General features: G+C 52.3%; 1 protein-coding gene across 1 annotated transcript in view; it reads left to right on the top strand.

Moving 5' to 3' along the window:
- The window catches only part of LOC136317876 (arylsulfatase F-like), a 71,494-nt gene extending 68,740 nt beyond the window's left edge, over nt 1-2,754 (top strand). The window contains exons 10-11 of the mRNA XM_066250580.1: nt 710-831; nt 2,396-2,754. Coding sequence (XP_066106677.1) covers nt 710-831; nt 2,396-2,754 — 481 coding nt within the window. The remainder of the gene's footprint in view (nt 1-709; nt 832-2,395) is intronic.
- The last annotated feature ends 10,437 nt before the right edge of the window (nt 2,755-13,191 follow it).

Genomic DNA, 13,191 nt, shown 5'->3' with positions numbered 1-13,191 from the left:
GCTGTGAGTGGGATTCTGATGGAGATTTCGAGAGTGCCTGTGGTCATGGGCACAGAGCTCATTAGATAGGTTGTGTTTTTGTTGGTGGTTTTTTTTTTTTTTGTATTTTTCTGAAGTTGAAAACCGGGAGGCAGTCAGACTCCCACATGCACCCGACCAGATCCACCCGGCATGCCCACCAGGGGGCGATGCTCTGCCCATCTGGGGCATTGCTCTGTTACAACCAGAGTCATTCTAGCACCTGAGGCAGAGGCCACGGAGCCATCCTCAGCACCTGGGCCATCTTTGCTCCAATGGAGCCTCGGCTGCAGGAGGGGAAGAGAGAGACAGAGAGGAAGGAGAGGGGGAGAAGCAGATGGGTACTTCTCCTGTTTGCCCTGGCCGGGAATTGAACCCATGACTCCTGCACGCCAGGCCGACGCTCTACCACTGAGCCAACCGGCCAGGGCCAAGATAGATTGTGTTTCGACGAATGTCTCAATTGTATTATTTCACTGTGAAAGCTTACTTTTTTTAAAAAAAAAAAAAATTAATTTATTGATTGTATCTCTCTCCGAGAGCAAGCACGGGTGTTCCTACCTACTCAGCATCCTGTTCTCTGGGCACAGGGAATGTCACGGGATGAACCGACCGTCTTTCAATCAGTCTGCTGATTGAAAGAGATGGGGGGCAGATGTCCCCTCATCTCATCTTGCTTCTCTGTCTGCAGGGTGATCGATGGCCGAAACCTGCTGCCCCTGCTGCGGGGCGAGGTCCAGCGCTCGGAGCACGAGTTCCTGTTTCATTACTGCTCTGCACAGCTGCATGCTCTGCGTTGGCGTCCGAGGAACAGTGAGTATGCCGGTCCTGGCGCCTTGGAAGTGCCCAGAGTAGGGTCACTTTTCTCCAGCTCCATGTTTTCTCTTATTTCTTTTCTTTTTGTCTCCTAGTCTAGTCCTTTTCGTCTAGGGTTAACAGTGAAAAGACTTTCAATCCCCATCTGGGGCCGACGCTCAGACCAACAGGGCCATGGCTGCGGGAGGTGAAGAAGAAGAGAAGGGGGAGAGGGGGAGGGGAGGAGAAGCAGATGGGCGCTTCTCCTGTGTGCCCTGACCGGGGATCGAACCCGGGACGTCCTCACGCCAGGCCAGTGCTCTAGCCACTGAGCAAACCAGACAGGGCCTCCTTGGAAAGTTTCTAAGGATTGCTCTCCTATAGAATGACAGGAAGAAGATGTTAAGAAATATCCATGTTGCCTGACCAGGCGGTGGCACAGTGGATAGAGCGTCGGACTGGAATGCGGAGGACCCAGGTTCAAGACTCCGAGGTCACCAGCTTGGGCACAGGCTCATCTGGTTTGAGCAAAGCTCACCAGCTTGGACCCAAGGTCGCTGGCTCGAGCAAGGGGTCACTCGGTCTGCTGTAGCCCCACGGTCAAGACACATATGAGAAAGCAATCAATGAACAACTAAGGTGTTGCAACAAAAAACTAATGACTGATGACTAATCTCTCTCCGTTTCTGTCCATCTGTCCCTATCTCTCCCTCTCTCTGACTCTCGCTCTGTCTCTGTAAAAAAAAAAAAAATCCATTTTGAGAAACAGGACTAATCACTCCTGGAAACGATGTGTAATGTTAGTTATACAAGGGGATTCTTTTTAATATATATATATATATATATGATTTATTTATTGACTTTAGAGACAGAGGAATAAAGAGAGAAACGTGGATTTGTTGTTCCACTTATCGATGCATTCATTGGTTGATTCCTGTACATGCCCTGATCGGGGATTGAACCCACAACCTTGGTGCATCAGAAGAATGCTCTAGGCAACTGCTCTAACCAGCTAGGGGCTGATGTTATACTAGCGGATTCAGATGTGCCGGTAATATTGCCAAGAATGATTGATATTTAAGTTTAGTCATGGGCAAAGAGGAAGACCAGAAATCACTCAAAAAATAAAAAATAGGCCCCGGCCGGTTGGCTCAGTGGTAGAGCGTCAGCCTGGCGTGCAGGAGTCCCGGGTTCGATTCCCGGCCAGGGCACACAGGAGAAGCGCCCATCTGCTTCTCCACCCCTCTCCCTCTCCTTCCTCTGTCTCTTTCTTCCCCTCCCGCAGCCAAGGCTCCATTGGAGCAAAGATGGCCTGGGTGCTGAGGATGGCTCTGTGGCCTCTGCCTCAGGCGCTAGAATGGCTCTGGTTGCAACAGAGCGACACCCCGGAGGGACAGAGCATCGCCCCCTGGTGGGCATGCCGGGTGGACCCCGGTTGGGCGCATGCGGGAGTCTGTCTGACTGCCTCCCCGTTTCCAACTTCAGAAAAATACAATAAATAAATACATAAAAATAAAAGCAGAAGAAGATCAGGCTGGTGGCCCGGAGGCTGGATGTGTCTGACGCCTCATTTTCCCCGCAGGTGACTCCGTGTGGAAGGTTCACTACGTGACACCCGTGTTCCAGCCTCCGGGCGCGGGGGCCTGCTACGAGACGGTGTACTGCCCGTGCACGGGGCCCCTGGTCACGCACCACGACCCTCCCCTGCTCTTCGACCTCTCCCGGGACCCGTCGGAGTCCACCCCGCTCGGCCGCGGCACGGAGCCCCGGTACGACGCGGTCCTGGCCCGGGTGGCCGCGGCCCTGGCCGAGCACAGGAGGACCGTCCTCCCCGTGGAGTTCCAGCTGCAGCCCGGGCTGAACCGCGACCACTTCTGGCTGAAGCCGTGCTGCGGGGTCTTCCCCTTCTGTCTGTGTGACAAGGAGGATCGGGGAGCATAACGGGCGTTGGGGGGGGGTGAGAGTGGACGGATGAACGGACAGCAGGCAGCCCCTCCGACTGTGCCAAGGACAGGGTCCGAGCGCCCAGCCACGCAGCTCCCGTTCCAGACCTGTGGGAGGGATGCAGCCCGTGAACTTGTTTGTTTTTTTTTGTTTTTTTGTATTTTTCTGAAGCTGGAAACGGGGAGAGACAGTCAGACAGACTCCCGCATGCGCCCGACCGGGATCCACCCGGCACGCCCACCAGGGGGCGACGCTCTGCCCACCAGGGGGCGATGCTCTGACCCTCCAGGGCGTCCCTCTGTTGTGACCAGAGCCACTCCAGTGCCTGGGGCAGAGGCCACAGAGCCATCCTCAGCGCCTGGACCAACTTTGCTCCAATGGAGCCTCGGCTGCGGGAGGGGAAGAGAGAGACAGAGAGGAAGGAGAGGGGGAGGGGTGGAGAAGCAGATGGGCGCTTCTCCTGTGTGCCCTGGCCGGGAATCGAACCCGGGACTTCTGCACGCCAGGCCGACGCTCTACCACTGAGCCAATCGGCCAGGGCCAGCCCGTGAACTTTGTGGAGACGCTTCGGGCGACATGTTGACCTCTCCTCTGTGCGTGCTTTTCAACCCTGCGTTCGGCGCAAAACTAAAGAAAACAAGAAACAGACCCACCAGAGAAAACCAAGCTCCACAGGTGTTTCTTTCTTCCACGGGGTCTGCTCCTCGTCCCCCAGCCACCGAGACGTCCCCTGACTCGAGGCGGAACGCCCGCCGTGCTGACCGCACAGTGTCCTCGAGGTGGGAGGACACAGTGACTCGGACACGCCCCCATGGGGACGGCTGGCGGCATCGTCCTTCATGCAGTAGGCATTTCAGACGCCCGGTGGTCAACGCAACATTGTGTCTCAGCACCGGGGTCGCCTCCAGACACGCTCAGACCCCGTCCGTCGGCCCGGAGCGGGCAGTTTCCTGGGCGTTCTCGTCCGAGGCACCAGCTGCCCCTTCTCACCAGAAGCAGGAGACCTGGGTGACGGGGTGGGGGACTGTCTTTGAAGGAACCAGTTCAGAGTCACGGGAGACTACGTCCCAGGGAAAGATGAAAACCTAGCATTCGGGGGACGGCTCCAACGGAACGAAGAGTCCCTCTCTCTCTCGCTCCACGATCACGCCGAAGCCTCCCGGGTCGAACCCTGGAAAAGCCAGGCTCCCTCCAAGGCCAAGAGCAGCTCTTCGGTGAACCAGAGGATTTAGTGATTCTCTGCCCACAGCAAAGACGTACCGCACGGGCGTTGTGGCACCACGGGGAACTCCTCCTCCGTGCGGCAATGGGGATCGGATTGCCCGGAGCTGTCCCAGTGTGGCCAGACCATCGTCCACCCCAAGACCATCCCCCGACGGCAGCAAGAACTGGAACTCAGAACCCCAAGGGGGCCCCGGCTTTGATCTGCCCCGTAGGGCGTGTGTTTCTTCACCTGCAGGATTTAGCTATGACCCCTGGCAGGCGTGGGCTAAACACAATGGGGGTGTCTTCTCCCCCCAGCCTTCGGGAGGCCAGGAGTTCGAGGTGAAGGCTTTGGGCAGGACCGCAGGGCTGTGTGACGCTCTGGGTATTGGTCCTCATCGCTTCGGTCCCAGCTCCCGGGGGGGCTGGCTGGGAATCCGTGGTCTTCCTCGGTTCGCCGACGGGCAGCTATAATCTCTGCCTCCCTCTTCCCACGGACTTCTCTCACTTCCGTGAGCCTGCACCCCAATTCTCGTCCCTATATCAGGGCACCTGTCGTTAGACTGGAAACCGTGAAACCTCGCCTCAACTCGAGATCAATCACATCTGCAAACACCCCATCTTCCAACACGGTTCCGTTCTCCGGTGCCGGGGTGTGAGGACGTCAGAGTATCTTTTTTTTTGGGGGGGGGTGGGCACGATTCAGTGGACTGCGCGCCCCTCTCTGGACGGATCGTGTGCCCGAGCCTGGGACTCTGTCACGTTCTCAGAAGGGCGCACACAGCCTTCCCGTGGCCGGAGTTCCGGTGAACCTCTGGTCAAGCCAGACCTGAATCCTACAGACAGAGTGCTGGGTCTCCACATGTCAATTACACCTGTGAACTCTTTTCAACGCTCCTCTGTTTTTTTAATTACCTTTTTTTTTTTTTTACATTTTCTTGGCTGAAGAGGCGTGTACGAGGTGAGAGTCGCACACCAATAAAAACGAACACTGTGAAATTGCTTTGTTTGCTTCTCTAGTTGTTTCTTTTTTTTTTAATTTATTTTATTTTATTTTTTTTTATTCATTCATTTTTAGAGAGGAGAGAGAGAGAGACAGAGAGAGACAGAGAGAGAGAGAGAAGGGGGGGAGGAGCTGGAAGCATCAACTCCCATACGTGCCTTGACCAGGCAAGCCCAGGGTTTTGAACCGGCGACCTCAGCATTTCCAGGTCGTCGCTTTATCCACTGCGCCACCACAGGTCAGGCTCTAGTTGTTTCTTTTAGCTCCCAGGAGAGGCTGGGTGGCCACCTCGCACCTTGGGGTGCCGACGGAGAATAACGTGCCACACGTGAGCCGTTTCCTTCGCCGCTCCGCACGCCGCCGTTCCCAGCGCCCCCTTATTGAATGGCATAGCTGACAAAGACGTCCCCTTCCAATTTACGACACCCTATTTCTAGACCGGAATCCTTCGGTGGGAGCCTGGGGCAGGCGTTCTGAGGCCGTCTCCTGCCGTGAGATGATCTGATCAGAGAGAGGGACCAAGGGGTTCAGGCCAGAGTGCCTCCCAACAACGAAGAGACCGATCCTCTGACTCCTTTGTATCTCTTTTAGTCACGGGGTGGGGGTGGGGTGGGGGGCACGGAAGCGTGTAAGGAAAGGGAAGCCCTTATCGAGTCAGAAAAAATTCAGTGTGTCCGTAAAGTCACGGTGCACTTTTGACCGGTCACAGGAAAGCAACAAAAGACGATAGAAATGTGAAGTCTGCACCAAATAAAAGGAAAACCCTCCCAGTTTTATACTATTCAGTGCAGTTCCATGTGGGCTCACGCACAGATTTTTTAGGGCTCCTTAGGTAGCTATCCCGTGTAGCCTCTACAGCAAGGGTCCCCAAACTTTTTACACAGGGGGCCAGTTCACTGTGCCTCAGACCGTTGGAGGGCCGGACTATAACAAAAACTACGAACAAATCCCTATGCACACTGCACATATCTTATTTTAAATTAAAAAGACAAAACTGAAATAAATACAATATTTAAAATAAAGAACAAGTAAATTTAAATCAACAAACTGACCAGTATTTCAATGGGAACTATGCTCCTCTCACTGACCACCAATGAAAGAGGTGCCCCTTCCAGAAGTGCGGCGGGGGCCGGATAAATGGCCTCAGCGGGCCGCGTGCGGCCTGCGGGCCGTAGTTTGGGGACCCCTGCTCTACAGACTCGTCACTGACGGGTGGCCTACCAGAATGGGGTTTCTCCACCAAACTGCCGGTTTCCTTCAACTGCTTATCCCACCGAGTCATGTTATTCCTATGTAGTGGCGCTTCGTTATAAACGCGCCGATATTCACGTTGCACTTTGGTCACGGAGTGATTTGAATTTAGCGAGCCACAGAACACTGGATTTTCCTCTGTACCGTCCACATCTCGACTGGCATGGCCATGGGCTGCCCCGCTGTATACACGGTGTGACGTCATCATCTGTGCACGTGCACATGCTGCCACATCATCCTACAGAAACTGGGAGGGTTTTCCTTTTCTTTGGTGCAGATTTCACATTTCTATCGTCTTTTGTTGCTTTCCTGTGACCGGTCAAAAGTGCACCGTGACTTTACGGACACACTGTACTTTGTTGTCTGCACCATCACAGAGACAGGGCGGAGAAAAACGGAGCACAAGGCTGGAGAGCGTGAATCCCACGGCCAAGGGGCTCCCGCTGGTTACGGGGTTCTGGGGCAAGGGTCGGGGCTCTCCGGGGTCCAAGTGTCCCTTGTACACAATGTGCAACGGTGCACAGATGACGAGACTTTTGTCAAGATTAGTGTCAGTAAAAACGGTTTCTGCAAGCTCCCTGCAGAACACCAGATATGTAGAAATCTGGTTTGTTTTTTTTTTTGGGGGGGGGAGAGTCTATCATTCTAAAAAATACTGTAGGATTAAAATTAAGGCACAGGCACCCCTCAAAACTACGGCGTGTGGAGTCTCACGCCATCACAAAAGAGGAGATAGTTACAGAAGAAGTCGTGCCATTTCTGCGGCTTCCTAGTGCACACATGCGTTACACTTACACAACTCGGAGTCTAGGAAATGTGCACTATTCCGATCTTAACCGGAATATGTTCTATTGCCAAAACTGCTGCCTGTCATCCAAGCCTTCGGCGACTCATAATCTGTTTGCTAGTGAAGAACAACTCTGTCTCCGATCTGTAAAAAAAAACCCACCAGAAATGCCATTTCTGTATAAAGCCCAATACAATACAGCCATACATAATACGCAAGGTAGACCTGTTTGTCACGGATCAAAACCACGCAGACCTTGGCCATTTGTCCGAGCACCTCAGACGGAATCATGAGCTGAACGGTCGACCGCAGAGGAGGTCTCAGTCATCCACTGCTTTCTACATCTGTGGTCACTTAGATGTATTTTCCTAAGCCAGCTTGGGGAAGGTGACGCAGTGGGTGGCACCAGGGGTGAGGTGGAAACTGCCTTTCTTTCTTTCTCTTTCTTTCTTTCTTTCTTTCTTTCTTTCTTTCTTTCTTTCTTTCTTTTTCTGAAGTTGGAAACGGGGAGGCAGTCAGACAGACTCCCGCATGCGCCCGACCGGGATCCACCCGGCACGCCCACCAGGGGGCGACGCTCTGCCCACCAGGGGGCGATGCTCTGCCCCTCCGGGGCGTCGCTTTGCTGTGACCAGAGCCACTCTAGCGCCTGAGGCAGAGGCCAAGGAGCCATCCCCAGCGCCCGGGCCATCTTTGCTCCAATGGAGCCTCGGCTGCGGGAGGGGAAGAGAGAGACAGAGAGGAAGGAGGGGGGGAGGGGTGGAGAAGCAGATGGGCGCCTCTCCTGTGTGCCCTGGCTGGGAATTGAACTCGGGACTCCTGCACGCCAGGCTGACGCTCTACCACTGAGCCAACCGGCCAGGGCCGGAAAATTCCTTTCTATTTTTCTCCAGATAGGTGTGAACCTAAAAGGACTCTTTAAAAAAAAGAAAAGGGTTATATGAGAAGAAGTTCTTTCTGTCGTCCGCTCCGTAAGACGCAGCCACCCAAGCCTCTTTGCCCATGAGATGTTTTTAGTCATCGCATGAACGAAACCACTAGGGGTCACACTCATATAGCTTCTTGTAAGAAAGACCCACCAGCCCTAACAAACACAGCCTTTCAAATGTATACAACTCTTTCATTTTTTTAAAAATTGTATCACACGTTGAAAGTTGAGCACCAGAAAAGAAATTGACAAGGGATAGACACCCTTGTGGAGGTAAACAGAACGAGTAATTCACCTCACCGGTCCCGTGTGCGCTTTAAAGGGGAATGAATATCTTTCTCTACAGATGCCCCACACGGATGGTGACGACGTTGGTGGGGTAATAACTTTCTGGTGGGCACGGCCAGACACAAGCATCAGAGAGGGGCAGACAGACAGAGAGGTAAAATGATGAACGGACATAATCAATCCTCTGCATTCTCCTGAGTGGTAAGATATCGGTCGCAACAAGTACGTCTGATTTAATTTGCTCACCCATCGTGGTAAGTAGAGTTAGGCACTGGGAATAATCCGGGGACTGAGTGGGTGTGGATGTTCACATTTAATAATACTTTGCATTCGCCTCAGCTGTGCAACGTGATCCCCTCGTGGAGCAAACGAGAGAGAGGGACATGGTGTCATTCGATATAGAATAGATTTCTCTGTTTGCCAGGGAGCCCTGCAGAGTCCCCAGGGGGACCCCTATTGGAGCGAAGATGTGTGTGTTCTTCTGTCTTGAGACCCTGTGGTTTCAGGAAGGATGGAGAGAGGAAGGAGAAAGGAAGAAAGGAAGGAAAGGAGGGAGGAAGGAAGGAAGGAAGGAAAGGTGGAAGGAAGGAAGAAAGGAAGGGAGGGAGGAAGGAAGGAAGGAAAGAAGGGAGGAAGGAAGGAAGGAAGGAAGGAAGGAAGGAAGGGAGGAAGGAAGAAAGGAAGGGAAGAAGGGAGGAAGGAAGAAAGGAAGGGAAGAAGGGAGGGAGGAAGGAAGAAAGGAAGGAAAGAAGGGAGGGAGGAAGGAAGGAAAGAAGGGAGGAGGGAAGAAAAAAAGGGAGGGAGGAAGGAACAAAGGAAGGAAAGAAGGGAGGAGGGAAGGAAAAGAGGAAGGAAGGAAGGAAGAAAGGAAGGAAGGAAGGAAAGAAGGGAGGAAGGAAGAAAAAAGGGAGGGAGGAAGGAAGGAAGGGAAGAAGGGAGGGAGGGAGGAAAGAAGGAAGGAAGGAAAGGAAGGAGGGAGGAAGGAAGGAAGGAAGGAAGGAAAGAAGAGAGGGAGGGAGGGAGGAAGGAAGGAAAAGAAGGAAAGGAAGAAGGAAGGAAGGAAGGAAGGAAGGAAGGAAGGAAGGAAGGAAAGGAAAGAGGGAGGAAGGAAGGAAGGAAGAAAGGAAAGAAGAGAGGGAGGGAGGGAACGAAGAAAGGAAGGAAGGAAGGAAGGAAGGAAGGAAGGAAGGAAGGAAGGAAGGAAGGAAGGAAGGAAGGAAGAGATTTGACTTTTCCATGCAAGTGAGATTCGGGACCAAGCCGCAGGTTGGATAGGGACAGACTTGCAGGTGGCAAAGACCCCCGAGGTTATAACAGGGATGTGACCTCTGTCACTTGTGTCAGCAAGTGGCTCCCGAAACCCAGCCTCTGGCCGGGGCGAGTTTCCTTCACAGGAACCCAGGTCACAGGGAAAGGTGCAGACATCCACTGACCAAGGAGTCCTGCCCGTGCGGGGAGGCTGGGCATCTCAGGGCGTGAGGTATTGGGGTGCGGAGCAGTGAGTAACCGCTGCTGAGTGTTGGGAGTACAGTCACGGACATCTTCCAGCGGACCTTTGCAGAGCGGGAATCAGATCGGAGAATAGAAAATTTTGGATTCAGAAGGCTGGCTCCTTGCTGCCTGACTGAATTTCCCATTTGCATTGATTTGATCACTCAACAAAAATTTCTCTATTCAGTGAGTGGTTCACCTTTAATACTATGTTGCCTTGGTTTCCGGTGTGCAATGTGGTCCCCTCACGGAGCAAACAGGGAAGAGAGAGAGAGAGACACACACACGGTGTTGCTCGATGTTGAATTGATTTCTGTGTTTGCCAGGGAGCCCCAGAAAGACCCCGTCCATGGGGAGGGAACTCTCTCGGTGTGACACCGTCGCAGAATGTGGGCGTCTTCCTCCCAAGCGGACGTGGACACAGACCAAAAGAGAGAGAGCCTCTGGTGTTTTAGCGAAGTAAAAATTCCCTAGCTGTGCTCACTGAACCTCTACAGGGAACAGCAAGGAATCCGCTGTGACCAGTTCGACTGGCGTCTTGGATAAATCAGGGGTGGAAACGAAAAGGTGTTATTACAGGGGTCCCCAAACTACGGCCCGCGGGCCACATGCGGCCCCCTGAGGCCATTTATCCGGCCCCCCCCCCCACCGCACTTCTGGAAGGGGCACCTCTTTCATTGGTGGTCAGTGAGAGGAGCATAGTTCCCATTGAAAATACTGGTCAGTTTGTTGATTTAAATTGACTTGTTCTTTATTTTAAATATTGTATTTGTTCCCGTTTTGTTTTTTTACTTTAAAATAAGATATGTGCAGTGTGCATAGGGATTTGTTCATAGTTTTGTTTTTTTTTTTATAGTCCGGCCCTCCAACGGTCTGAGGGACAGTGAACTGGCCCCCTGTGTAAAAAGTTTGGGGACCCCTACTCTACAGGGAACAGCAAGGAATCCGCTGTGACCAGTTCGACTGGCGTCTTGGATAAATCAGGGGAGGAAACGAAAAGGTGTTATAATCTCACCGCCTCCCGCAAAAGCCCGCCACATACCTGTGTACGCTTCAGAAACGGCCAGCGCAGGGTGGCTTCCGACAGCACACAGGTCCTCTACGCCCCCACCCCACCCCACGGCGGTGAAAAGAGTTCAGAATACAAACAGAGGGTCACGTTCGACATTTTCTTTTATTAGAAACAAACAAACAAACAAACAAACAAAAAGAAATGAAAGTCTGCTATTTCAGAGAAAAAAGAAAGTGAATGCATTCATTTGTTTTTTGGGGTTTTTTTTTTTTGTAAAGGAAAGAATTCTAAGACTTGGCGTGAACCCGCCCAAACGGGCAGCCAGGAATAGCAGGATCTATAAAAACGTCATCTTCGTAGGAAATGTGAGGACTAAAAAAAAAAAAAAAAGACAGGAATACTCCTCCCTGCACCCCCCGCCATCTTCTAAGTTTGGGTGAGGCGAATTCAGAAGGGAGAGCAGGTGACTTACCTGTCGCTGAGGAAGAAGGCAGGTGAGTCTCCCTCTACGGACGGAGGCACACCTGTCTGAAGCCGTTTCACACTTGGACGTTTTATTGTAATTAGACAAAGGGACCACTGATGGAGTCCTTCCTGGGACAGGTTTTCCCGCCTTAACCTCTTGGGCAGACATGGGACCCTCGTCAAACTTTCTTTAGGGACAGGGACAGACAGACAGGAAGGGAGAGAGATGAGAAGCATCAATTCTTCATTGAGGCTCCTTAGTTGTTCATTGATTGCTTTCTCATATGTGCCTTGACCGGGGGACTTCAGCAGACCAAGTGACCTCTTGCTCAAGCCAGCAACCTTGGGTCCAAGCTGGTGAGCCTTGGTCAAAGCAGATGAGCCCGCACTCAACCCAGCGACCTCGGGGTCTCGAACCTGGGTCCTCCGCGTCCCAGTCTGACGCTCTATCCACTGCGCCACCGCCCGGTCAGTCTCTGTCTGAAGCTGTTTCTTAATAAACAGCTTGAAATTCATATCCTGAAAGGCAGCTTTTGGGTGGAGCAAACTTGGCTCCTTCCAAAGGCAAGATTAAACTAATTTTTGAAACCCTGCTGTTAATTTTTTTTTTTTTTTTATATTTTTGTTGGCCCTGGCCGGTTGGCTCAGCGGTAGAGCGTCGACCTGGCGTGCGGGGGGACTTGGGTTCGATTCCCGGCCAGGGCACATGGGAAAGGCGCCCATTTGCTTCTCCACCCCCCCCCCCGCTTCCTCTCTGTCTCTCTCTTCCCCTCCCGCAGCCAAGGCTCCATTGGAGCAAAGATGGCCCGGGCGCTGGAGTGGCTCTGATCGCGGCAGAGCGACGCCCTGGAGGGGCAGAGCATCGCCCCCTGGTGGGCAGAGCATCGCCCCTGGTGGGCGTGCCGGGTGGATCCAGTCGGGCGCATGCGGGAGTCTGTCTGACTGTCTCTCGCCGTTTCCAGCTTCAGAAAAAAATACAAAAAAAAATATATTTTTTTGTTGATTGATTTGAGAGAGAAAGAGAGAGAGAAAGTAAGGAACAGAGAGGGACCGGTTCTTGTATGTGCTCTGACCTGGGATCGAACCGGCAAACCTCTGAACTTTTGGACGAAGCCCTAAGCAACTGAGCTATCGGCCAGGACCAAACCCTCTCCTCCATCCTGCTGGGCCATGCAGCGTTGACGCCCACCAAACACACAGGGACCCGCGGCTTCAACATCCAGACGGGGCTCTGTGTACAGAAAAGCACGCCCATCAGTCCAAGGGGCTGGCTGTTCGCACAGAGAAACACACCCTGAGGGGTAGCGTAGCGTTCCGGCTTTGCCAGCGCTCGCTGGACACCGCACTCCAGTTCTCGGGGAAGGGGGCTATCTCACACCTCATGGATCGTAGCGGCTTTTACTATTATTTTTATTATTATGAAACCAGGCAGGAATTCCACCGCCATGACAGACATTCTTCCACGTCAGCCCTGGCCGGCTAGCTCAGTTGGATAGAGCATCACCCCTATGAGCCAAGATGGTGGGTTTGGTCTCCTGTATGAGCATATAGAAGAATCAGCCAACCCATGCACAAATAAGTGGAATAAGAAATTGATGTTTCTCTCTCTCTCTCTCTCTCTCTCTCTCTCTCTCTCTCTATATATATATATATATATATATATATATATATATATATATATATATAAAAGGTCTACCGGAAAGTTCTGTTCGTCTTTGGAATAAGACAAAATACAAATTTTTCTTGCCGTCAATAAACTTTATTAAATAATATCATTGCCATTATTATTCATGATTTCTGGCCAGCGTGAGGGCAATTTGTAGATCCCATTTTTGAAAAAGATTTTCTCTTTTGATGCGAAACATGGAACCAGTGCCTGTTTGATATCTTCTTCATTTTTGAAATTTTTTGCCCTTCAAAAAATTTTGTAAGTTCAAAAACAAGGGATCGTCGGAGGGTGCTAAGTCCGGGGAATAGAGTGGATGCGACAGACGTGCTTCTGTAAG

The sequence above is a fragment of the Saccopteryx bilineata genome, chromosome X (assembly GCF_036850765.1).
Source record: "Saccopteryx bilineata isolate mSacBil1 chromosome X, mSacBil1_pri_phased_curated, whole genome shotgun sequence".
Lineage (NCBI taxonomy): Eukaryota > Metazoa > Chordata > Mammalia > Chiroptera > Emballonuridae > Saccopteryx > Saccopteryx bilineata.
This window is presented reverse-complemented; position numbering and strand designations above follow the sequence as displayed.